This window comes from Condylura cristata, unplaced genomic scaffold (genome assembly GCF_000260355.1).
Source record: "Condylura cristata isolate star-nosed mole 26May11 unplaced genomic scaffold, ConCri1.0 scaffold00015, whole genome shotgun sequence".
Taxonomy (NCBI): Eukaryota; Metazoa; Chordata; class Mammalia; order Eulipotyphla; family Talpidae; genus Condylura; species Condylura cristata.
In genome coordinates, this window is record NW_004567116.1 from 17,901,992 (window position 1) to 17,929,162 (window position 27,171).

Here is a 27,171-nt window from a genome sequence, read left to right on the forward strand (position 1 = left end):
CATGTTTTAGTTTCTTTCTGTTGTCACTCCTCCCTCAAATTTTCTATTACTATCTGTATCTTGAGCAGCACTATGTCTGTCTTTCTTTAGTTTTGTGTTATATTGCCATATAGCATAAACACTTTGTTGCCATGTCACTATTTGAAAACTTTCCGTTGAAATCCTTTAATAATTATATACCTATAGTAATACATTCAAATGTTAAATATTTCAGAAAATACTTCAAATCACTACATCATATACACGCTGTCTGCATTTTGCTTAAAAAATACCCCAGAATTTAAAAAAGGTGGAGAAGAATAAATGGATGAATCATCTGACTTAATGCAGAAGGGTGTTAAAGCTGGGTAATGGGTAGTTTATAGATTCTTCTAAAAACTTAACCATATATTAAACGTATATAGGTACTACATAAATTAACACAATCTCAAAGGTGTGAGGTTAAGACATTCTTATAAGTTTTAAGGCAATTTTGCATGTTTAACAATCATTTGGTTTATCAGAGTTGTCAGAAATGTCATTTATTTCATTGTTATGCAGATTTCAATGTAATCATAGAAACTTGATGACATAACCTACCTCACCTAAGCTGTATTTAGGTTCCTCATTGTATATATTCTCTCTTGTTTACTGAAACAGTATATGCATCACAGTTCTATGAATTTAGACCCATTAAGGAAATGTAGATTACAAGAAAAATTGCATAGCCCTCAGACATTATAGGCTTTTAAAATGGAATGAGAAAATTTTCAATAGAAAAAAAAGGCTTAATAGCAAAATAAATCTGAGTAGGCTGAATAAGAATGGAGGGGGAGGGACCTCCCTGGTGGCGCAGTGGGTTAAAGCACTGCACTACAAAGCTTACGCCACTTCTGCATGAGAGTTCAATCCCTCCCCTGTCCCAGAGGAGATCCACAAGGCGAGGCAGACCTCTCCTGACCCGCCCACTGCTCCCCTCAGCAGTGTACTTTGTCGATCACTCTCCTGAGCCGCCCACTGCTCCCCTCAGCAGTGTACTTTGTCGATCTGCCTGTTCTGCTCCCCACTGTCTCTGGTGAATCCTCTCACCCTCCGCATCTCTGGCCTGTACCCCAGTTCTATATGAGTAAATAAATAAATCTTAAAAAAAAGAATTGAGGGGGAAACAGAAAACATCAGAATACTATAAAACCTCATTTTGCAAACTAACTTTTCCCAGTAGAATGTATTAATAGTGTCCATTAATTTTAGCCTTGTCAGATGGTTCTAGTCCAGTTGGCCATTGTCTCTTAGAAGGCCCTTCTAATTTGATTGCAGAGGGGTGGAAGGGAGATGTCTAAAATTCTGTGGGAACTCAATTTGTAAGTCTGACATACTGTATCTTTTTACTAAGTTGACATTTCTAAATTATGTTCATCTATTTTTTTAAAACCCAGTGACCTCTACTAGACAGACCTTTGCAATCCTCTGTGGTGGTTTTCACTATGGCCAATTACTTTAAACATCTTTTATATACATCTTTTAGTTGGTTCATTAATCCGAGTGCTGAGATGGCTCACTGTTAGTACTTGCATGTTTGGGCAATGCAGTAACCTAGGGAATAAGGTTAGCATTTTATGTAAGTTATTTTGTTTTAGAAGATATTTTCACAATTTCATTCATTTTAAAGTAAAATCAGGTTTTAGACAGTAACAGAATTTTCTGAAATGAAATGTGCAATAAGAGATCATTCAATGACAAATATGTTTATGTAAACAGAAAGTTGAAATTACTTTTTAAAATAAACAGACTTAGGGTCTAAGAAAAACAGGTTCAGTCACTAGAACAAGGGCCTGGAGAATAAAATTCAGTTGTCATTTCCTCTTTGTCAACCAGATACTACCAGCATTAACAGACTTGCTGACACTCTGAATAACTCAAGTATGCATCCAGATCCCAAGAGAGAGGCCAGTGACGAGAGGAATGCAATTGCAAAGACTTTTTATGATTCTTCTTTTCCCACAGAACATGTAAGTCAATTAAAAATACTGCAGAGCCGACCTTAGTGAGCTAATTCTACAGATATGTGTAGAACTGTATGCATCTGGATGCTTTAAGACCTAACTGATCTCCAAAATAATATCACAAGGGCAACATGGCACCATTTTTCACAATTAAGGCTGATAGAAAACAGCAGGAAAAAGTCACAGTGTATAAATCAAGTAGATATAATCCAGCCTGTTTTAGGGAGAGTGTGAAGTAGTGTATTAGTACTTCTATTTTTTAGATACCTAAATTTCGGAATCATTTGACCATTTAAAATTTAATGAAAAATGCCTTAAAACCTAGTAAGCTCAGTTGTCTTGTATCATCTTAAGGTAATTTACATTATTTCTGGAAACTGACAATTGTGAAGGAAATTTATTTATTTTAAATTATTTCAAAGACAGTGTGTGAAGGGAACAACTATCCATAATGTGGCTTGATATCAAGCCAGGATGTATTAAAAAATATATTTGTAGAGATTAAATGCTCTAGGAGTCCATGACAAGTTATTTGGTAAAATATGTAAGGTTTATTGTCTTCAAAACTTTTAGCATAAAAAGGCTATATTCTTCAGGGTCTAAAAAAAGTTAATACAGGTGTAATTGCTAGAAGGAAATCTAAAGATTAGAAAAGAGTACTAAAGAAGGTAACTGCATAATGAGATTTTTAAGTCACTGTATAAATTTTAGAGATGCACAGTAAAAAAGCCTCTTTATAACATATAGTAAAAAACTATTATTGCCTTAAAAATACTGCTTTTGAGAACTTATTTTCCTTTTCAAATATAAGAAACATCAACTCTCCTGAGAGCTTTAAAGTCAAGATCTATTTTTCACCTTTTAAACAAGCTCAGCAATAAATACTTCATGTATTTATATAAACACAAACACTTAAAAAATGAAGGCGAAAATGCAGAGAACCTGCCAGTGGGAAGTCTGAGTCATAGAATGCAAAGCAAGCTTGTGAGTCTTAGTGGCAGACAGCCATTTTCAATACATTGAATACCTGACACTTAAAAATTTACTATTTTCAAACATTAAAATGAAAAATTCATATGCCCCTTTTAAGTTCATTTTTATAATGAACCTAGAAGTCTTTGTATCTAATTTTTAAAAAAGATTTATTTATTTATTTGTACAGAACTGGGGTACAGGCCAGAGATGCGGAGGGTGAGAGGATTCACCAGAGACAGAGCAGGGAGCAGAACAGGCAGATCGACAAAGTACACTGCTGAGGGGAGTAGCTGAGGGGAGTAGCGGGCGGGTCAGGAGAGGTCTGCCTCACCATGTGGTCACCTCCGGGGCAGGCGGGGATCAAACTCATGCTTAAGTGGCTTAAGCTTCTTTGTGCCCTGCTTTAGCCCGCTGTGCCACCAGGGAGGGCCCTGTATCTAATTCTTAATGCTTCTCTTATACCTTTTGGTAATAGTCCTGTAATACACAACTATTTTATATATGGGGAGCATTTATAGAACTAAGCAGTTTCTGAGAGGTGCCCCTGGTTTACAAAGCCAAAAATATTTACTTCTGGCTCTCTAGAGTTTGTCAGTCCTTGTTTTAAACGAAAAATGGTAACCATAAACTTACAGCTTCCAGAAATTATATTTCCAACATTTTTATATATTCTCCATACCAGTCTTGTTGTTATGAGCTACTACTCCCTATGATTTAAAAAGGTTTCATCTTGTCCAACTTAAGACTGCACCAGGTTGGTAGCCCATCCTGACTGTGTCTAAGAATGAAGCTTGGAAAAAGGGCTGCCCAGAGTAAACAAAGCAAGCCGCTTATTTTACATACCCAGTGAGTAAAGTTCATTTGAAGTAAATTTTAAAATGAAATCTCTAATTTAATCTTTAAACAATAGTAGTACTAGGCTGGGGGTGGCGGGTCAGGCCTAAAGAAAAGGTAAGAGGTGGTAAGTGAAAGGACAGAGGAAAGAAAGGAGCAAAGATTTGTCCCCACAAATTTGGCAACATACGGATCTTGAATAAGCATCATAGGCTGGCAAAGCCTCAGTAAAGAGGACGTGGTTTAAGCGCAAACTTCAACCTACACTGCATCTTAATTCTCTCTACAGTCAACCCCTGTTCCTGCCCCTGTAAGTAGGCAGGAAAGAAACTAAAGTAGACAGCAAATCTGTGTAAATGTCTCCTTTTCGCCCCCTCCTTATCAAGTAAGAGTCAGTCAGGAGTTTGGAAGTTGGATAATCTGTACTTGCACTCAGACACAAAATACATCAAGCACTTTGATAGCAAAACAGGACGATTAGATCATATATAGATCATTAGTCATTTTATTTCAAAACCAGTAGCAACCTAGATTTAGATTTCCTGTATTTCTCCTTATCTGTTCTTACTGGGTAAACGACATATTTTGGCTGAGGTCTGTTGAACATACTGTATTTTAAGATATTTTCACAAGTACACATTTATGCATGTTTTTATGCATTACCAGTAATCGTTACAGTATTACTTTGTAATTTGTAACTAAAATGAGCAGAAAAGAAAAACTGAGGCCATACCTTAAATGACTTGCTTAAAGTCTCTTGGTGGTCCTGTGTTGGTACTTTTTTTTTTACATATCCAGTATTTCATAAGAACACTGGCAGTCAGACAAATAGGAACCCAAGAATCAGAGGCTGAGCCGTGAGGGCACTTAGTGGCTGACTATAGAATTCTCAAGAACCAAGGAACATTATAAACGGGATTATGCTATTTTAGGGAACTGAGGTGAAATATAAATATTTAAGCTGATATTTGAAATTACAACAATCTACTGTGAAAATGTGTTATAAATATGCTTTTACCATTCAAATTGGAAAAAAAATTAATAAAAGGCAATATTCAAAGAGCCTCAGATTTATGAACAAATGACATTCATTATAGCCTAATTTATAACAGTAAACATTTTCCAACAGTATATTTCTCCAACAGCTAATTATGGTACATGAAATACGATATAGCCATGCTCTTAACTTTTAAAAATAAAAGGAAATGCTTAAAATGCTCTTATCATACAGAAAATGATATTTATATTTACAGATATGGTTGGGGGTAATTTTAACATAATTCTTACCCTACTCTGTTATTTCCAAGATAATATTCCCTTTTAAACAGGAGATTTTATCTTGCTGAAGACCATTAAAGAATGTTTCCAAAAATTTTAACTTTTTTGATAATAAGTAGAAATGTTCAATAACAGGAGATAAATTATCACATATCCATGAAAAGGGCTATTTTGAAGTCAGTGGTAATTGTTTTCAAGAAAATGACCAAGCAGCAGTTCAGAGAGGGAAAAAAACAAGATGTAAAATCCTATAGAATGATCAGATATGCTAAAAATAGGAAAAAAAAAAAAAAAAGCATTAAACAATACCAGAATGTCCACATAGCTCTAGAGAGTGGATTACTAACAATGTTTAATTTCTTTATACTTCATTTTCTGTATTACCAGTACTTGTGATTTTAAAAAATGTTTGACATGAAAACCTGCAATTTTTAAAACAGTATTTTAAGTATGTCCCAAATGCAGAGCCTTGGAAATTTGCCAATTTCCAAATACCTCATTGCTCTTTCCTGTTTCTTCAACAATGGTGCTCTGAAGCATGAGAGGAAACATGAAGTAAAGGCAATTTTTATATATGGCAGTTTATTTCCGTTAACATTTTAAATTTTCCCCTGGCTTTGCTAGAAGATACAAAACATAGACATGTTTGGGAAGGGAAGGGAGTAGAAGACAGATTTTATCTACATATTTTAAATATCTTTGTTTTCAACATAAGCTCAAAAACCTCTTTTGTGGTATTCCTGGAATATATTAGGCATCTTTAAGACATTACATAGGTCGACAAATTTACACTTTAATATTTGCTGGTGTCAAAACTAAGGTAGTTGTTGGAAACTAGCAAGGAAAGTGGTGGTGTTATCACATAATTGCAGAGGCTTAAAGTTCTTGTTTAAACTCTTGTTGAAGACTTCAGAAAGTCAGTAAAAATTTCAATGGTAAAACAAGTTTGTTTTTTCCTAGGTGAGAACAAAGACTCTGAAATCAGCTGTGTCACAAAGCCAGTTTCAGACAATCAAGATTAAAGGTAGCACAGACATGGGTGCACTTTCTACTGGTGAAGATGACTGGCAGAGCCTGGTAACAAATCAGATCAACAAAATTGAAAATTTTCTGAGTTTAGAAAATGACAACCAACCTAAAAAAAGAAAAGCAGAAGAGATGTTGGAAAAAACAAAAGATTAAAGTAATGTTGACAGATGTTTTTAGTGTAAACTGATTGTGGTTTACTAAAAGCAATAACCTACATGTGTAGCTGTACAGTGGGTTGTACTCACTTTTCCAGCCATTTCTGGTGTGTTGCAGTATTAACCTTTTGCACAGCAAATGCCTCAATTAAGACAGTCTATATTTGCAAATAAACTCCAACGCCCCTTAGAACTGGCACTTCACCATATCTCCTTTCATCAGAACTCCTGTACCTTCAAAATGCTTTTTTACAGAACACAACTTAAAATACAACATAGCTATAGTGACCCTTGATAATTTATTACTTTTGTATTCTCTTTGTAATTTCTTTTAATATTGAGACAATAAATGCCCAGACTGTAGTGAAATTTCAGCTTATGTTTTACTAAGATTTGGATTGTTTGCCACAAAGAACAAAATTTTAAGCATAAAAAAATCAGGTATCAGAAAGACTCAAAAGGCTGTTTTTCACTTTGTTCAAGTTTTGTTTCCAGGCATTAAGGGTGTCATACAGTTGTTGCCACTGCTGTTTTCCAAATGTCCGATGTGTGCTATGACTAAAAAATCGAAAAATTAAAAAACAAAACATTAATTAGTTAAGCTTTTATTTTCTGGCATTTGTTACAATACTACACACTTGTACCTACCTAAAAAGTAAGGTTAAGCATACCCACAGGACAGAAATAAGAGTTGTAAGAGAAAAATTAGAAGCTTATTAAAAAAAAAAAAAAACACACACCTCACTTTTACCATATTGATACTATACCTTTCTTTTTCCTGAACTGCATAAACCAGACACAAAGTCATTAGTATTCTAGCCAATGCTGAGCCATTAAATGAAATGTGCTGGAAAATAGGACTCTTTCATTAAATAAGCTAATCACATTCAGTCTGAACTTTAATAAAATTATGATAAATAGCAACTATTTAACTACAGTCAATTGACAACACCACCTTAGTTCTTTAAACATTTACATGAAATAATCACAACGAACTCAAATGTTCTACAAAATAATGCAAAGTATAAAGTGTCTTACCTGACAACCACTTTTCTCTGGGTCTGATCAATTTTGCAGTAGACCATTTTAGTTCTTACCGCTGAAAAAAAGATGTTTCACATAGTATGTTATATGGGAAATTCCCAAGAACTGCAGCTAACTGGGTAAGCCAGAAGGCCTTACAGTTTTCCAACACATTTATATACTGGCACTTTGATCTAATAACAAGCATAGAAATAAGTTACTAAAAGAAAGATCATGAATTTGTCCTGTGGTTTCTGACACTGAATATCACACGTAGTTTTTAGGAATTCTAGGTATTCCTCCCTATTGTCACTTATGGGGGGGCGGGGAACATTTTCTAGTAAGGTGTTTACATCTTTATAAGGCTGTTTGTGACACCAATTACTAGGAAGACTGTCAAACAATCCTGAATACTTTTTTTTTAAAAAAAAGATTTGTGCATACAGTACTGGGGTACAGGCCGGAGGCTCAGGGGCAGCGAGAGGCTTCACCAGAGACAGAATGGGGAGCAGAACAGGCAGATCAAAGAAGTACACTGCTGATGGGAGCAGCGGGCAGGTCAGGAGAGGTCTGCCACACCATGTGGTCGCCTCCAGGGCAGGCGGGATCAAACTTATGAGGAAGTGGCTTTAGCTTCTTAGTTCAGTGCTTTAACCCACTGCACCAACAGCGAGGGCCCACTCCTGAATACTTTCTAATCTTAATCGTATTTTCATATTTAAAAAGCTCAGAAAAAATTACTGATTAACTGTTAACATGGTAATGGTTAATATTTTTTTGTTTTTTAGTATGTGTCAGTCACAGAGTAAATGTAGTCTTTTACCTGCATTTTAATTCATTCAATCCTCACCACCTCAAATTAGCTCCTGTATTCCTGTTACACACAGAGGCCTGATACTATAATCTAGGCTCTACAGTTTACTGCCCAAAGGCTATTTGTTGTATGATTCCAAGGGATAGAACAATCACAAAAAAAATCCCCATTGTAATTTATATTTCCATTCTACAAATAAAACCCACTTATCTAAAACATATACATCTGTGATATGAATCTATAATTAGCCCAAGGCTTAGATTCAAAATTCAAATCTTGTTTCATGCAATAGAAGAAATTCTTAAAACGTGAAATGTTCTAATTTCCTTACCATCAATAACAAATGCTTCAACATCATCACCTCCAATTTGAAGTTCTTGCTGCATTGTGTCAAATGATATTTCTTTGTTTTCTACTGCCATTCCCATGAAAGTTAGCAGTCTCATTTTTGCCATATTTTGTTCATGCAAGAGGCCTGAAAAAGAGTAAAGCCAGTACCCATACTATTAAAGACCCATATAATAATAACTCCTGTGTCTAACTGTGGAAGTCTGTGTTTGCACACTAACAGTAATTTTGACAAAGCTTATTATGTACAAACAATAAATTGATCCTATAATTTCTGGGATGTTGGGCAGTCTTTTCAGCCTTTTTGGTCTCCAAGGCAGAATCAAGTTGAAGGAGGAGTTATAGTGAGATGCATTCTTTGTCCTACTGCTGTGGCTGAACAGCCTACTGCCTTCAGAACTCAAATTGCAGCAAGTGGTTCTATGCCAAGTGGGTGAAAAAGTGTAACTGAAATGCCAAAGATAAAAGATAAAAAGTATCACCATACTTGGTCAAATGAAGCATCTAAAAATTGTATACTGCACATTCAGGAATGGATTCTGTGAAGGAACAACACCTAAATCCAAGAGGGCAGCTGTTGGGGAACCTATTCCTTTTAAGGCACTCAATATATCAGTCAAGCTATAAATGTCTAGCTTCAAAAGTATCTGATGTGTTAAAGTATTCCTGACAGGCCTGTAGTGTCAGTGGATGTCTTTAAGTTTGGGAATGGGACAAGTGAATACATCAGGTTTATTGTTATGTGACTAGGAGCTCTGACTTTTTGTACTGGTGTGGTAATATTTAAAAAGACAAGCACAATGTAGGATCTCTTTAGCAATAATAGAAGGGGGGGTGGCTATAAAGAATGTTAATTGTTAAAATAACAGCTCATGTGGCATATATAGATACTTAAATGTTACCATAAATGAAAGGGTATAACATTATTTTTCTTAACATTCACCCGTTGTAGTCTAATTACTCTGAGGAATGGTTAAATATACCTCATGATATTGTTCCTATTCCTTCTGATAGGGCCTGGAGAATCAGAACATTTTAAAGCAAGCAACCTGTTAGGTATGAATCAACAAAATAAGTAAGAGGAAAAGTCTGGAGAGCCTTATGCAAATACAGTGAATTGAGGATAAAGTAAAAGAAAGGCAAGTATAAATTCAGATTTGTAGACTAAAAATGATAAAAGGTGTCCTAGTAGAACATTTTTAACCCTCACTTGGATGGATCATTGATTTTCCTACATTAAGGAGACCATCTGAAATGTTAATAGGTTTCTTTCCTCCTCCCTCAAATTATAAGGTATTTGAAGTTATGTTTCTAGAACTATATTTCTTTATTATAGTGCCACAGGATAGATGGGCTATAAAAGCAATATATTTAGGTTCTGAAAGTTTTGTACATTTTACACTTTTTATACCTAAGATTTCAGGAAATAAAATGTACATGCCACAAGAAATTGTACTATTTGCTTGAATCACTTAAGCGTAATTTTACCAATTAGCTCTGCATTTAAACACAAGATTGCTTATTTATTTACTATTTGTTCTATGTCAGTATTATGTAAGTTTTAAAATATAAATAGTTCTAAAATCCCTTGAGGTCACTTTGGACTTAACAAAGTTGAAACTGCAAAAGTGCATCATTAAATATTTATAGGCTAAAATGGTATTTGTAGATAAAATTAAACAGTATTATTAATAGTGATACTTGTTCTTTATAAGACACAAAGAGGAAACTATAAATAACTCAAATTTTCTCTTTTAATTTCTGATGTCAGACTTAAAAGGAAAATTAATGATTTACCTTACCCTTATCCTTTTACTTTCAAAAACAGTAAAACTGAATGAGGTTAAAGTAGCATTACTGCACCTAGAATATAAGTTCATTTATAAAAGAAACTAAAAATATTTACAAATCCTGACCATACAGATTACCACCTGTTTTTAAATAAAAGCTGAATATAACTAATTACCAAAATAAGTTTCTAAAATTATTCTAGAATGACACTTTTTTTATTAGACTCTTTAATTATGCAAACTAAGCAAATGATCATGTGCCATCTACTAATTAAGAGCCTCAATTTTATTGTTAAAAAACTTCAAAGTACTCTATAAATAAATCTGAAATTTGTAATGTTCGTATTAGCAGAAGACTAGGGAAGCCCATCAATACAGCACATAATCATCTGTTAATTAGCTATAATTATGATGCAGACTTTCTGTTTGGCACAGATTCAACAAAAACATGATCATAACTCAAATGAATGAGGTACCCAAATAAGTATTGCTAAGCAGGTTTAATGGAAATCTACAAGCATCAAAAAATCAATTAGTGCACATTAACCCTAATTAACAAATGCAAATTAGATACTGATTAACTTTCTGAAGCAAGAAGGTAGTAACTGGGTAACACCAGATTGCATGTGGACATGTTAGGGCAATTCAGTTGACACTCGATAACACTGCTGTTGGCTCAAGTTGTCAGTGTTAACATAACTGTTTTTGATAAACTGATGCCACCTGTGGAATCTAGACATTTATACCCAGACTTTCAGCTGTAAATACATTTAAAACCAAAAATGTACAGTTTAAAAGTGTTTTCCTAAAGTATCTTTTACAAACAGATTTATATAGGTGTTCAGGAAACAAAAGTTAATTAGGGCACCTGGATTCCACATTAGCATAACAAGCTAGAAATGTTTTTCTATCACACAGACTACTAAAGATATTTTTCTAGTATTCATAAATACAAGGAAATTCCTTAACATTCTAGAATCAGTTCTAAAGTAGATCTCTAAGTTTTCTGAGCTTAAAAATCCCTGTGATTAAACTTATTTGACTGCTCTTAGTGAAGTTATAAGCTTACCATAAATACTACATTATCAGAGGAATGAAGGTTATTTCTAGAGTGAGTTATGTAAAACCACTATCTATTTAATGGAAATCCTGTATTTTAAAACGTTGATGTTTTAAAACGAAACAAGGCCTTGAGGATTCTTGTTCTGATAATCAAGCTACTTAGTAAAGTATTTGTTAAAGACTTGTGGGAAACTACTTTCTTTCATAGAACTACAACACTGCCTTCAATAAGGAAGTCACTGTGTTCTGTGTCATATTTCAATTTTAAAGTTATAAAAAAAATCTAATTTTATGGAAACATTTATTCATTACTAATATGTCAAAACCTTAATGCAGTAATAAAAAAATGTGCATCATTGAGCAATTTCTGCATTGTCACTGACCCCTGTCTTAAAATGCTGCAATATAGAAAACGTAATTTTAATGCATGCAATAGCTTATGAACCAGTGCTCCTTTGAAACAGTCAATTACACATCAATGGGGGAGTGTCAAAGTGTTAATTACTACTCCTTTTTCCTTGGTGCGTAAATAAAGAGGTTGCTGACATTAACATTCCATCACATAGCTTCATGCCACAAAACAAATTAACTGGGACAGAATGTGGCTTTCTAGGTCTAGTGCTTCTGGCAAAGCATTCTATACAAACACACTCGCATCTATTTTATCTTGGTGTTAGTTCAAGTGCCTTATTATGTTCAGAATAATTCAGTCTTACCCCAATTCCAAAGCATATATAAAATTTACAGGTGACAGGGACTAATGATTACCAAGTTGAGTAGTCATATAATCAAAGTAGATTATCCATGTGTTTTTCACTTACATTTCAAGCAATTTTAATATGAAGACATTAACTACTCTCTAGCATATTCTGATTATTGCTCAGTAGGGAAGCAAAACACCTTAGTTTTCATAATTCTTAAAAAAAAAAAATCCCATATTAAACTATATATTTCTAACTGTTCTCTTTGTAATTTAGTATGTTAAGTCATGCTCCAGAAGGAAATTAAAATGTTAAATACATATAAAATTTGTTCATTAAGTATGAGAATATTTAATCCAATTTGGCAAATATTTACTGAGCTCTGATGCTCTTGAAAGAAATTTCAGATAAAGATTTATATCACTTAGATGTGCTTAGCAATACCACACAGGTGCATAATTTGTTCATTTGGGAGAAAGGGAGGAGAGATACCAAGCATAAAATCTGGTATAAGTGGGGAAACATTTATTTGGTATGTTCTATTTATATGTGACTATGGCTAAAAACATCAAAACAACAACAACAAAAAAAACAACCAAAAAAAAAAAACAACAAAAAAAACAAAAACCCCACTGAGCATCTAAGGGATAGTGTTCCTTAAACAACGTTTAGCTTAACAAAATACCTTTTATAATCAAATTCTGTCAGCTGTTAAATGAGAATTTTTAAAAATTGCCATTATCATCAGGGTAATGGCGAGTTTTTACATTGCTTCCTTGCCCCCCCCCCCAACACCCCAAATTTTAAAAAGACATAGGGACAATTTTTGTCTAAAATCTCTCCTTGGCACCTGCTACTTCTGTAACTTTACTTCAGAGAATCATGGTATTTAATGAAGACCTTGAAAGTCTAACAAACTTAAGAAAAACGCAGGTTCTCTGACGCCAAGTATCAAGTTCTTCCCATCACAAATGCTTCATTCTATAACTTTGTTTTTGATTCCTATCTATGTCATCTTTTAAATTGTCCACTTATGTTTGTTGCTGTTTCACCATATACTATTGGTCAAAGTAACCTATACAAGAGGACAGTTATAGTCTAAAAGTATATAGTAGTTCTAGAATAGCACATTCTTAGCTCTTTTTACCCCATCCAGTGGATAAACCCCAAACTTACCAAGTGAATCAATGAAATCCTTATTATTTTGATAAAACTTGACATACGATGCCAATTTAGCACTCACAAAAATGGTTAAAAGCTATAAAAAGACAAAAAATATATAATACTCAATATAGAATAAGATTTATACAAAGATATTTCTGAGATACTGGCTCCCAGAAAAACTAGTTTTAGTGCAAAAAAAAACTTATGTTATCATTAAATTACATCTAAGCTATTAACTTTAAGATTCACTTAGATGAATCAGTATATACAGTAAGCTCTAAATATCCTGAAAGATGGGTAGTACTAGCAGAGCATAAAAAGAAAATAATTAAAAATGTTTTTATACTTGAACAGTGTGTCCATGTGTTTTAAGTTTCAGATTTATCATCCTAATTAGGGCTGTCTAAAAACTAAAAAGAAGTTAGCATTATCTAAGGTTCCTAATGGCCTGGCAAGTTAGCAGATGAAGGAAACAACAGGATAGGTATATTCAGTGGTCAGGAAAAAGCTGCTCTTAAATTTCAGTCTGTTCTTGATACAAAAAGAACAGTTCTCTTTCTAGATCTCTCTAGCTGTCATGTTCACCAATGCAAAGAGTTCTGCTTCAGCATGTTAGACTTAGGAAAAAGAAAACAGTCTTTCATATTAAGGATACTTACATCATGAATAAGCTCGCCTTCCAAAAACTTGACTGGTTTTAAAGTAAGAAGATGGTCAAAAAGAAAAGCACTTGGATCTTTCAATGCTCGTACAATACACCTTAATTAGGTAACAAAAATCAATGCTTAGTGTCTTAAAATTCACTAATTTTTCACTGCCTTTCTGCAGTTTACAAAATATACTTATTTCAGAAAATCTGACATTTTAATAAACACAGCATTAAAAAAGTGACAAAATTCAAGCCAATAAATTTATCAGACATAGCTGTTCTAGCAAAGAATTAGCACCACAAAGTCATCAAATAAAACAGCAGCATCTTACTACATGCCAGACAATAAGGTAAGTGTTTTACACATATTTATCACATGCCCTGAGAAATTTAATACTAACATGTCCATTTTATCAGTACAAAAAGCTCAGAAAGGACGCATAAACTTGCCCCAAAAGTGCTAATTAAATGCTGAAATAAAGATGTGAATACAAAGTGTTTGATCTCAAAGTCAAAAACATTTACCACAACTCCTTTTGCTAATCAACACCTATGATGTACACACAGGTGTACACAAACAACCTACATGGGAGTTATAATTTTTCCATATATTTAAAAAACCAATTTTAATCATATTGCTACTAAGTAGACCTGATTCTTATTAGCATTGGAGTAATTTTTACCCCATTGAGGTTGTGATAGCACAACATCAATTTTTGATCATCTATATATTAACATTAAGGCAAAATTGACCCAAGATTCAGTTCTATTTCTTAGGTTGGAATGACTAGCCCCATAACCAACAATAAACCACACTCTATATGCCACATGGCTAACATAATCTATAGCTCTTCTAATACTGAATACTGAATTTTTGTTAGCCACATCAGAATTACCACAGAACACACAGTATCAAATGGCTCCGGATGTAAACGTGATTTTAGTTATATGACTGAACACTAGCTCACCTCTAAGATGCTGGCAGCAGTCATTAGAGAAATGTGATTATTCATAGTTACCTGTGGGCATCAACTCGAGCCTGAGAAGCATTGTCCTCTGTGTAACTTCCAAGCAATTCTACCATGACTTTGGAAGCAGCATCACTAAAAAGAAAAGAATTCTCTGGATTTTAAAACATCATTACTGCCATTTACTAAAAAATATTTGCCAAGTGCCAAACACTGTGGTGGTGAAATTAACACTGGTGACCAAAAGAGACATAGCCCCTCTCTAAGGGAAAAGGAAGGGAACTTTCCTTTTTTGGGGAGATGGATAAGGGAAAAAAAAAAAAGTGCCATGAAGGAAATATGTGATGATGTAATTTAGTTAAGACGAAAAGCGACAGGAGAAAAGGTTGCTTTATACAGAATGAGAAAAAGTGCTCTCTGAAATGGCGTATAAACTGAGGATATAACTGTCCACAAAAAGTATTAGAGGTGGATGGCTTTGCAGGCAGATGGAAGACTAGTTATGAAGGCCCTAAGTGGGAAAAGGTTTTATGACCTAGAAACATGTCACACTAAGAATTCTGTACACTAGCCTAAAGAATATGAAAACCTAAGGAATGATTTGCTAAATTGTTTAAGAAAACTTCTGTGATTGCAGAATAGAGAGACTACACAGAAGACCACTTAAAGAGATGTCTTGCTTAGATACACAGAAGCTGATGTAGAGGGAAAATGAAAAAATTCACTTGGATAAAATGAGGAACCTATGGATCACATACAAATCCAAACAGAAGTAAGTAGAAGCAGATAGATATAAAGATCTGAAAGTCAGAAGAGGTCCAAGTTAAAGATATGAATTTTCATATGCAGTGGACAGAAGCCATGGTATTACAGAAAAATGATCCCAGGAGAGGGAGCAGTGAGGAAAAGTCCTATACTAAAATCTTCAGTAGTACCACTTAAACGGGAGAAGTATGATTTACAAAAGTGGTGTCTGGGAATGGCGTGCCAAAATGTCTGGAGAAAAACAAGGAGTGTCACTTAGGAATCTATAAGGGAAACTGTACTAAGAAACACTGTCAAGAAACACTAAAATAGTAGAGTGTCCATATTGGACACTAACTTTCAATCAGAAAACCATGTATTTTTTTTTTTTTTTTAAAGATTTATTTATTCATACAGAACTGGAGTACAGGCCAGAGATGTGGAGGGTGAGAGGATTCACCAGGAACAGAGCGGGGAGCAGAACAGGCAGATCGATGAAGTACACTGCTGAGGGGAGCAGCAGGCGGGCCAGGAGAGGTATGCCTATGGATCTCCTCCAGGGCAGGCAGGGATCGAACTCATGCAGAATTGGCTTAAGCTTCTTAGTGCAGTGCTTTAACCCGCTGCGCCACCAGCGAGGGACCAGAAAACCATGTATTTTATACTGCAACGTGATTTAAAAACACACTGAATGCTTACCAGAGTCTGACATGATCTCTGTAATGAATAAAATAAAGTCCCAGGCTTCTGAAACTTATACTAATGGGGACAGACAGATACTAAATATTAAAAATGGAGATTGTTAATATGGAATGCATTGAGGAAATAATAAAGATGAGGGGGAAGAAAGCAATGTGAGAGTGGGGATTTGTTACCTATACAGATAACCACAGGAGGCTTTTCTATTGAAGTAGAAATTGAGCAGAGTTGAAGGGAGGGAGTCATGGGCATATCTGGGGGAAGAATGTTCCAGGAAAAAATGCCAATGCTAAGACACTGGACCTGCCTTTGCTTTTTATGCTATATGAAGTCACTGCAGGGTTCTGAGTAAAAGGAATGTATTATCTGATTTTCCACATTAAACTGGACTTTCTGGGAGCTGCGTTACAGACTGTAGGGAGATAAGGCATAAAATAGGGATTGGCAGGTCCTCTCTGGTGATGCAAAGGGTTAACACGCAGCACTGCCACTTCAGTGGAAGTTCCATTCCCCACCTCAGAGGTGATCTACATGGCGCAGCAGACCTCTCCTGTCTCACTTGCTGCTCCCTTCAGCAGTATACTTTGTTGATTTGCCTGTTCTACTCCCCACTCTGTTTCTAGTGAATCCTCACTGCCCCTGCACCTCTGGCCTGCACCCCAGTTCTGTATGTATAAATAAGTAAATAAATCTTAAAAAAACAAATAGGGATTGGCTAAGCGGCTACTTAAATAATTGAAGTAAGACCAAATGGTAACAAAGTTGTGAGTTTAGATTTATTTAGGATGGATAAAAATTGCTGACTGGTTAGATGCAGAGTATAAGACAGAAAGGAGTGAAAGCTGAATCCCAAGTTGGATTTTTAGTAACTGAAGTCATAGAAACTATTTCCTGAATTGAAGAAAACAGAAGTAAAAGCAGATTTAGAAGGAAAACTCAGTGATCCACTTTTGCAGATAACAATTTTGAGATGCTTTCTGAATATCTGAAATATGATATTGAACACTGATTATATGAAGCTTAACGGAGAAATGAAAGATAAAATTAAAAATCATCAGCATATAAGCTAATATTTAAAGGCATTAATATACCCCCATATTAGTGCTAATATGATCCCATATTAATGCCTTTAAACGAGGCACATATTTACTTAATGTTCTCACTTAGTAAAAACATTTAGGCCAGTAGTGACTTTCTACTGCGTACCCTACTTAGAGCACTTGGAAGGATACAGTGCTGTTGTTCTAGTGACTAAGAAACACTATTACTGGCTTTCTACTAGGCTAGGGCAGGGAAGCTAAATGTCCTGCAATGAACTTAATCTAGCAATACAAAAACCTGTCTCACTCAGTATGTACCTGGTAACCAGTTGTCCCCATAATCACAGCAAAAAACCCACACTATTTAATGTAACATGGATACAGTGTAAATGTCACAGAGCACAGAAAGTTCCAGGCCTAATTTATTATGGTTTAGAAAAAGGAAGAATCCAAAATGAAGAACTGCCAACAAGGAATTAAGATATGGGGTCCCAAAAGCTAACAAGTGTTTTGAGAAAAATGGTCATTTATGACAGAAACTACAGATTTTTTTTTTTTAAAGATTTATTTATTTATCCATACAGAACTGGGGTATAGGCCAGCGATGTGGAGGGTGACAGGATTCACCAGAGACAGAATGGGGAGCAGAACAGGCAGATCGGCAAAGTACACTACTGAGGGGAGCAGCGGGCGGGTCAGGAGAGGTCTGCCACGCCATGTGGATCTCCTCTGGGGGGGGGGGGGATCGAACTCATGCGGAAGTGACTTTAGCTTCTTAGTGCTGTGCTTTAACCTGCTGCGCCACCAGGGAGGGCCAGAACTACAGATATTTTTAAATACAACTTAGGATATGTGTACTATACTATGATATAGAAGGAATCATAGTATGTGGCATCTTAAATTACTGTGCCAGAAAAAAAAGACTAACTTTTTAAAGGTGAGGTTGAAAAAAATGAGAAGGATAGTGACAGTAATAATTTCCATTATTACTAAATCTTTTGCAGTAATAGCCACTGTTCTAAGAACTTTATATGCATACTACTTTGTAATAAAGAACCACATAAAGGACATACTAGTAGTTATTCCTCTTTGAAGTTGGAAAGTGAGGTAAAGAAATGGTTAAGTAATTTATTTAGGGTCATACATAAATAGGAAGGCCAAAATTTGAACCTCATTTCTATAGCCAGCATGTTTAAAGTGTAGACTAAAATATGGGTCTTTTCTTTAATAAGCTTATGTCTTTGAAATGTTCTTTGTGACAAAATATTTAATCTTAACACTTTCCTGCAGTAGATTTCAATGCTGTAACCACTGTGCGGACACTACCCACAGATTCACAGGCAAATAGGCTAGTAATGTAAGACCCCCCTCAATACTTTTTTTTTTTTTTTAAAGATTTATTTGTGCATACAGAACCAGGGTATAGGCCAGAGGCTCAGGGTCGGTGAGAGGCTTCACCAGAGACAGAGTGGGGAGCAGAACAGGCAGATCAATGAAGTACACTGCTGAGGGGAGCAGTGGGCGGGTCAGGAGAGGTCTGCCACACCATGTGGTCACCTCCGAGGCAGGCGGGAATCGAACTCATGCGGAAGCGGCTTTAGATTCTCAGCGCCGTGCTTTAACCCGCTGCGCCACCAGGGAGGGCCAGACCCCCCTCAATACTTTAATAATAGGTTTCAACTTTCACAACATAACAGAAACATTAATCTCAATGATTTCTAATACAGCAAACACCCTAGCATTGAAAGTGTAACTGTAAAATAAAACTAAAGAATGCTTACTTTTTCTAAAAGTATTTAATCATACATGAAAAGAGAAACTGAAAAGCTAGATCAAAGAGACAGGATTATCCTTCAACACTAATTCCCAAAATTGAGCCACACCCCGACCTATCATTAGGTAGGCATCCTGAAATCTGGTATGTAGAAGAATAATATTTTAGGCAGGAAGACAAGGCTTAGAAACCCATGACTTTGTGAAAGCCTAGTAGGTCTCATGGACTATAGTCTACTTGAAGTTTTGTCTGGGGGGTTGCACTGTTTATGTAAAAGACTCTGGCTGTGAAACTTTGATTGATGGACCCTCACCACCATTAAACAAAAGTGATAGCACTACCTTGTACTAAGACATCAGAGTACCACAGCACTAAGAAGCTAAAGCCACTTGCGCATGAGTTCAATTCCCGCCTGCCCGGGAGGAGATCCACATGGTGTGGCAGACCTCTCCTGACCCGCCCGCTGCTCCCTTCAGCAGTGTACTTCATCCATCTGTCTGTTCTGCTCCCTACTCTGTCTCTGGTGAATCCTCTCACCCTCTACATCTCTGGCCTGTACCCCAGTTCTGTATGAATAAATAAATAAATCTTTAAAAAAAAAAAAAAGGTCCACAAAATAATTTAATAATTTAGACAAAAGCAAGTTTTGCTTTTTAAAAGCTTTGCAGTTATCTTTAACTTAATATGTGAAATTTATAGAACAAGATATAGTAACTGCATGGAGAACAAAGTAGGAAAAAATCACTCATCCTACTTGTCTTTAAAAAACAAACCTCAGCTGCTTATATTGCCCATTAGATTTTAATTTGTTCATTAATTCTGAGTACCTTTTCTTACAATCCACAAGTGCTTCATAAAGTAGTCTCAAAAGTGTGTGTTTTTTCTCAGTGGTGAGGTTCCAGTCAGAAATCCATTTTCTAACCTATGGGATTGATAAAAGGAGGAAATTTAGTAACAGACCTGTTCATATTGTCACAATTCAGAAGATACTAAGAATATATTTAGCTATAATGTAAAATCAAGCAAAAAAAAACACTCCACATTATAACTCACTTGATCCAGCTCAGTGGGAATATACTGGATGGCCCCACAAGATGCTGCTACTTTAATAAGACTGCAGTATACTGTGTATCTTACAGGTGTATTCTTATCCATCCCATGGAAAAGGTTGCTTAGCCTGGTTAGCAAAAAATAAAACAATGTTTTAGAACAATACTATGATAATTAAATTGAGGTTATCTAAAAACAAACTGGAGACATATATATATAATATTATACAGACGGAGCTGGGTCAAAGTGACTTGACCAAGGTCACACAGTTAATAGCTAGTAAGAGTCATAAGCTGATAGCCAAATTCCAGAATTCTTGTTTTTAACCATTAAACAAGAGTAACATAAAAAGAGTTCCTTGAGAAAATACAGCTTTCAGTTCATAACTTACAACTGAAGTCTCAGAGATGGGCGTTCACCTTCCCGAAATTTGACCAGTTTTTCACACAGGCTTTCAATCAAAGCTTCTTGCTTATCTGGTTCCAGGATCAACAGGAGGGACACTACGCTGTTCATCACACTTTCAACATCTACATGCATATGGTAATATAACAAGTGATACTTGAATACTTAATATATCTAATAAAATATCTATTTTCAGTGTATTAATACACTAAAGCCCATTAAGCATTAGAAATTAAACAGTCGTTATATAGTTAACATTTAGGAAGCAATTTGTACATGTTAGTAGAGAAGGAAATTATTACCTAAAACTTGGTTTTCAACCACTAAATAGACAACTGACATAAATCCAGATACAGGATTTCAATTTTTAATGGCAAGATATTCAATCGTCTGGAATTAACTGATTAGATCAAAGCTTAGAATGTCTTCCCAACCAGGGAAAAAAAAAATTGTACATACAAGTAGGAAACTATTTAGAAACTAAATCTGTTCATTTTCTGGTTAGGTCACTACCTTCTGAGTATAAGATGTTAGTCATATACCAAGATTAATCTCAAACCTTAACTAGAGATTTCAGGAATCCCAATTTTCAAGTTTTCATTTTATCTTAATAAAGAGTCAGCTAAATAATAGAGAATCAGCTAAGTAAATTTTTAGATTATGGTGAAATGCTATCTTTCCCCTATAACGTTAATCTAAATCTTATGATAAAGCCCTCTCTTTTCCTTCTGAAAAATTCATGAGGTCATTCTGAAATCATCAGTATTTAGTGTATGGCACTTAAGACATTCATAGTATAAAGATCTTTTCTCAAATATACAAACTGATTCACAGGTAGATCAGAATAAAATGAAAATGCAGAGATTAAAAAGTGTTTATAAGTTCTACTGTATGAAACCAACAGAATTCACTAGAAAATGTTTAAAAGTCCTTTGTGATTAGTAACAAATGATTACAGAGATTTAGAAACAGACCTTTATCATCTTCTTTCAGACATACATCACAGGCTTCAATAATCTGAGCTAAATCTATGTGAAGTCCACCTTCTGAGTTCTCTTCTGAAATTTCAGCTCCTTTAGATTTTAGATAAGCTCGAAGTTCAGCAGCCTGTAAAATCAAATATAGATGATGTTATCTATAAAATAGACTGAATTAATCACATAAAATATAAAACCACTGTCCTATTTCTGGGGGAAAAGAATGCAAATACTGTATTTCACAGTTTTAAAACAGGCTGCAATACCCTAACCTACCTCACTCAACACCACAAACACACAAGTGCCACAGGTTTTCCTCTATAGGCCTCAATATTATAGACCCACATGGATTTCTAATAAGTAGCAAAAAACCTTTCTAATATAACCCAAAGCTTTGGCAGGGAAGAGAGAATGATCTGACTTGGTAAATTTAAAGAAATGAAACTTTACTACTAACCCATATATTAGTATGGCAAGAAGGGAAGTATCTGTTAATTAAATGTGTGAGAACCTATTTGAGAGAAGAATTTGGGGAGGTACAAAAATATTAAAATGATGCTTCTCAAAGCTGCCTTGAGTAAAGATTTTTATCAAATTATAGCTACCACATAATAATCATATAAAATGCAAAATGAGTATCTGGACCTATAAAAACAACTACAGCACCATGTCCAGGTATTTAAACATTTTCTACTCAATATTTAATAATCTCCCCACCGACCCCTGCCTTAGTATTTACAGTAGCCAAACAAAATGCAGATGGTATTTAAGATAATAAAATGAAGAAATGAGGACCTAAGGATACCATTAATAAGCAAAGGTATCACACTATCTAAACCCACAAAAGTGATGGGCTGATGAAGAAAAATTTATTAAATCTGATCTGATGGTTCTAACTTTCAAGTAACAAAATTTCAAGAGTGGATATTACAAACATGGTTTCATAAATTGCCACTATACCAGAGAATACAAAACGACTAGCACATTTCTCTTCTCTTTGAAGGAAGCACTATAGGGCACAACTTTTCTTTATAAAAAAATTTGTTCAGTTTCTGCTTTGTGGACACAAATAAACTTATACGAACTATTCAATCAACAGTTTGTTTCTGTAATCTTCATGGGTCACAGTGGTTTCAGAATGGTAGGAACAAAGGAACAGAAACAGATTCTGAACTCCACTTAACTCTGGTCAAAAAATTTAAAATCCTGCAGCAATCACATACTTACCTGAGAGGAATAATAAGTGTGAAACTGATGAATTACAGGACAACAGAATAACCTTTAAAACTAAAATGTGGTCAATGACAAAACTTCCTGCACCTACAAATAATTTTCTATGTCAAAACGACAAACACAAAACGCTCCACCCCAATCTAACAAGTATTGATTAATAAGCTTCCATTACTAATCAGATATGCTTTTCTTCTCCTTCAGTATTATGCTTCCTCCTTCCCTAGGTTTTTTCAAATTTCCCCTCAATTTGCTTTTCTGAGCTGAAGGACTGCATTTTTGCCATATGGAAAAAGCTCACAAATGCAATTGTAAAAGCAATCTTAGAATAGTATGATAACGTCTTCTAAGGAAACCAAAAATCCCATGTTACTGGAATGGCAGAAAAATACATAATGTTCAAACAAAAGCACAGAAAAATTTTCAGTTCTGCAAAATTACCTTTGAGAAGATCGTTTCAACTAGCTGAAGTTCAACTAAAGGAAAATTTCAAGCATCAATCATGTATAACAAAAACAAATCCCCAAAAGAACACTCTGAAATATTAGGATGGTTCGCCAGGTGTATGCCTCAAAGTTTAAGGGTGGGTTGACGTTGTATTTAGGTTTTGGTTACAAAACTCACTCCTTGCACAAGAATATTAAATATATTTTAAGACTAAAAAACTAGGCTTTGTGATCGCCTAATAAACCATTTTGACCACTAATAAAATGATTTTTTCCTAGACTTCAAATGCCACCTAAAAAGCCGCCACCTTCCGTGGCTGAACCGGGGGCGGGGATAACAGATAGCCTTGGTCAGTCAAAAAGCTTCATCTAAAATGACTCCAGCTAACAGGGCCCTGACGCCGAATAGAAAGCTGGCCGCGACGCGCGTCCCTGCCCCACGGTGGCCTCACTCCAGCCGCGAGTGCGCTGCGGGTCTCGGCCCTAAAGCGCGCTCCGTGGGTGCGACATCGCCGACTCGGCCCCGCGGTCCCTCTCCACCCCGCCCTCGCACACCCGCACCCCGGGGGCATACCTGATCTTCCTCACTAATGTCGATGAAAGCCGGGACACTCATGGTGAAGGCCCTAGCACCGCAGACTCTCCAGTCCCAAACCACGCCGACCGGAAAAAGGAGCGGGGCCGCTCTGCAACGCCTCACAACCGTTTCCGGGTCATTCGATGCGCTTCCGACTAGGCGGGGTCACGGGATGGAAGGGGCCAATCCCAACGCGCGCTTTGGTCGCGGTTAGGGGCGGGGCAGAAGCGCTGGGTGAGTGTCGTGGCCGTGGCCGCGCCTTAAGGCGCCACTTCCGGGCAGCTCTTCTCTCGGCTTCCAACAACCACATTGTCGCATACTTCTTTGGCATTACTGCTGCACTTGCCTCAGCTAACCCACCTACACCCTGAAAATGCCCACCTTTTCGGTCAAAGGAAGTCAGTTATGCTCTGACAGTTGTTCGTTTTTAGCCACGCCCCTGCTGCCTGTCGCGGGCACTTTGCACGTAGTTCACAAGGGCCGCCGGCCCTGCCACTCAGTCTTTGCAGTCTTCTCAGGCCGGGAGGTCCTCCGTATATTTATTGCTGAACCCGACTTTCCCCCCCTGAATTTAAGCAACAATTCAGTTTTAGTGGGCAACATTCGCTGCGCTGGGAACAGCAGTGCTTTCCAAAACAAAAACTCAGAATACAAAAACAAAAAAGGCAGAGTACATTGAAGCGCAAGCACACAGAATTTAGAAATAAACATTATTACGTAGTCCTGGATGGCATCATGTTTTACAGTATGAACTGTAGTCCTTGGGACTTATCTCCTACTGCACCGCTTGACTTGTAGTTGGAGGCAATTGTTTAAAAATTAGTATGAAAAGCACTGAGCATATGATGAGAACTGAATGTCTTAGGTATTACATAATTATATACATATTAGCTAACACTAAGAAGGCACAAGCTGAGAAAGGTGATTTGTGTGCATGAATGTTTAGACAGCGTTGTCAGAGAAGGCTCAAGTGATAGTGAAAACTGAACGATAGAAGGAAAGTACCGATGAAGAAGGCTGTGAGAAAGCTTTTCATGAAGAACAGCAAGGTAAGCCTGTGAGGGAGGTTCAAGGCTGGAGTAGATTAAAAGGAAAGCACGAGGTGAGATGGATATGGCCAGATCTTGTAGGGTCCTGGAAGCCATAGTAAGACGTGGCTTTCACATCCTTAATGTATTAAGCAGAAGAGTGAGGAGATCAGGCTAAACTTCTTTTAGTTAAGCATCACTCTGGCACATTCGTTAACAAACTGTGGTGTCATCTGGGCAAGAGCCGAAGTAGGGAGATCAGTTAGGAAGCTATTACAGAAGGCAGAGCAAGAGAAGATGGTTAAGTACATGAGAAACTGTTAAGATTTAGTGACAGGTTAGATAGGGAGTGTCAGAGTGACTCCAAAGGTTTGCCATGTTAGCAAAGGCCTTCTGACATTCTGGGACAGATGTTATACTAGCAGAAACTGCAAGCTTATCTATTATTTGAAAATGCAAGAAATCATAAGATGGAGTCCTGAAACATACCTAAAATGGTTATTTTCTCAAAAACTTGGGAAAATTAAGTTTAAAAAAGATGATGGAAAACTAAATAGTATGGAAAAGAACAGCCTAATTTTATTTTTTTTAAAGATTTATTTAGGCATACAGAACTGGGGTGCAGGCCAGTGGTGGAGGGGCCGTGAGAGAGGATTCACCAGAGGCAGAGTGGGTAACAGAATAGACAGATCAAAAAATACACTACTGAGGGGAGCAGCGGACGGGTCAGGAGAGGTCTGCTGCGCCATGTGGGTCACCTCCCGGGTGGGGATTGAACTCTCACTGAAGGGCTGCTGCTAGCTTGCAGTGCTGCACTTTAACTCGTTGTGCTACCAAGGAGGGCCAGAACAACCTAATTTTAATGCAAATTAAATACTATGTGATAACACTGTGTGCTTAACTAATTTGTATTAAACAATATCAAGTACCAATAAAGATGTGAAAAAATTGGAGCTCTAATAATTTAATTACTGTTGTGAACTAAAAATGATAGTTAATCAAAGCAGTATGGTGTTTACATCAAGACAGACAAATACATCAAAGGAAGAGAACAGAGTCCAGAAATAGACTCATGTTTAATTGAGTTTTGACCAAGAGGCAAAGAAATTTAATCTTTTAAATGACTGTACTAGAACAATTGTGTATCTAATATTTCAGAAAATTGAGTTGAATCCATCTTGTATCTTATGGGGAAATGAACTTAAAAATGAATGTTAAATGTAAAAATCTAAAACTGTTAAACCCTTAGGAGAAAACATCAAAGAAAATTTTTGTGACCTTGTGCTGGACAAAGATTTTTCAAATATATTTCCAAAGGAATGAAAAAACAAAAGGTAAGTTAGATTTTATCAACATGAAAACTTCTGTCTGAAAGACTTTGTTAAGAGAGTGAAAAGACAGGCCACAGATAGGAGAAAAAATTGGTAGATCATACATCTGATAAGGATTTATATCCAGATTATGTACAGATATTTAAAAATTCAGTAATAGGAAAAGAATCAACTAAATTTAAAAGTAGGCAAAAACTTTGAATAGCTTTCATCAAACAAACAAAAATATCTTGAGTACAGTGAGATATCATTAGTCATTAGGGAAATGAGAATTAAAACTACAATGAGCTACAGCTACATGCTTACTATAATGTCTAAAATTTAAAAACTGTATCAAACGTTGGTGGATATATATAGGAACTAGAACTGTTATATATGGATACTGGGAATGTACAATGGTACAATCATTTTGCAAAAGAGTGGTGGTATCTTAGAAAAGGTTCATACATGTCTGTCATATTGAGCAGCAATTGTACTCCTATTTATCCAAGAGAAATGAAAGGGTATGTCCATGAGACTTGTACTTGTACATAAATGTTAACTCCAGGTTTTGACAAAGTAGGAATTAGCAGAGTTAAGTTAATAGAGTAGAACTTAATATATGTTATACAAAAGTAAATGTGAGGTGATAAATGTGTTAATTGAATGGGTTAATCCTTTAGTAACATATACATAAAGCATCACATTGAATACATTAAATATCTTAAAATTTTGTTAAGTATGCCTCAATAAAAATTAAAGAAGTCTTCATTGGGATATAATTTTCATATCATAATGTTTACCCTTTTAAAGTATGTAATTCAGTAGCTTTTAGTATATTCACAGAATTGTGTAGTCATCTAATTTTATCCTATTTCATCACACACCCAAAATTCTCTGTACTCATTATCAACCATTTCCAACCCCTAACCCCACCCAAGGCAAACACCACTCTATGTCTCTATGAGTTCGCCGGTGTTGGACATTTTATAGAAATGTAATTGTGAAATATATAGTTTTTTTGTAACTGAGTTTTTTCATTTAGAATGATGTTTTCTAGGTTGTAGCATGTGGAAGTCTTCTATTCCTTTTGATTACTTAATAATATTCCATAGTTAT

The 27,171-nt window shown here is 35.8% G+C and overlaps 2 protein-coding genes across 2 annotated transcripts in view; one reads left to right on the top strand and one right to left on the bottom strand.

Annotated features, from left to right (window-relative positions):
* Positions 1 to 6,532, top strand: part of CCDC73 (coiled-coil domain containing 73) — a 63,270-nt gene extending 56,738 nt beyond the window's left edge. Inside the window, exons 16-17 of the mRNA XM_004683579.2 lie at positions 1,855 to 1,988; positions 6,030 to 6,532. Of these exons, the coding sequence (XP_004683636.1) occupies positions 1,855 to 1,988; positions 6,030 to 6,251 (356 nt within the window). The 3' untranslated portion in view covers positions 6,252 to 6,532. The remainder of the gene's footprint in view (positions 1 to 1,854; positions 1,989 to 6,029) is intronic.
* Positions 6,533 to 6,617: 85 nt separating this feature from the next.
* Positions 6,618 to 23,847, bottom strand: EIF3M (eukaryotic translation initiation factor 3, subunit M). Its single transcript, XM_004682946.2, has 11 exons — positions 23,712 to 23,847; positions 21,459 to 21,591; positions 20,471 to 20,609; positions 20,083 to 20,206; positions 19,857 to 19,951; positions 14,824 to 14,907; positions 13,815 to 13,914; positions 13,168 to 13,249; positions 8,422 to 8,565; positions 7,292 to 7,352; positions 6,618 to 6,811 (listed from the first exon to the last, which is right to left on the bottom strand). Exons 1-11 carry the CDS (start codon positions 23,751 to 23,753, stop codon positions 6,691 to 6,693), a joined length of 1,125 nt encoding a protein of 374 aa, XP_004683003.1. The 5' UTR covers positions 23,754 to 23,847; the 3' UTR covers positions 6,618 to 6,690.
* Between the last annotated feature and the right edge of the window lie 3,324 nt (positions 23,848 to 27,171).

Coding starts and splice junctions, on each gene's coding strand:
- EIF3M (XM_004682946.2), bottom strand. CDS start 23,753: ATGAGTGTCCCGGCTTTCATCGACATTAGTGAGGAAGATCAG. Junction 19,952..20,082: donor TTCCCACTGAGCTGGATCAA/GTGAGTTATAAT, acceptor TCAATCCCATAG/GTTAGAAAATGGATTTCTGA. Junction 6,812..7,291: donor CAGAGAAAAGTGGTTGTCAG/GTAAGACACTTT, acceptor TCGATTTTTTAG/TCATAGCACACATCGGACAT.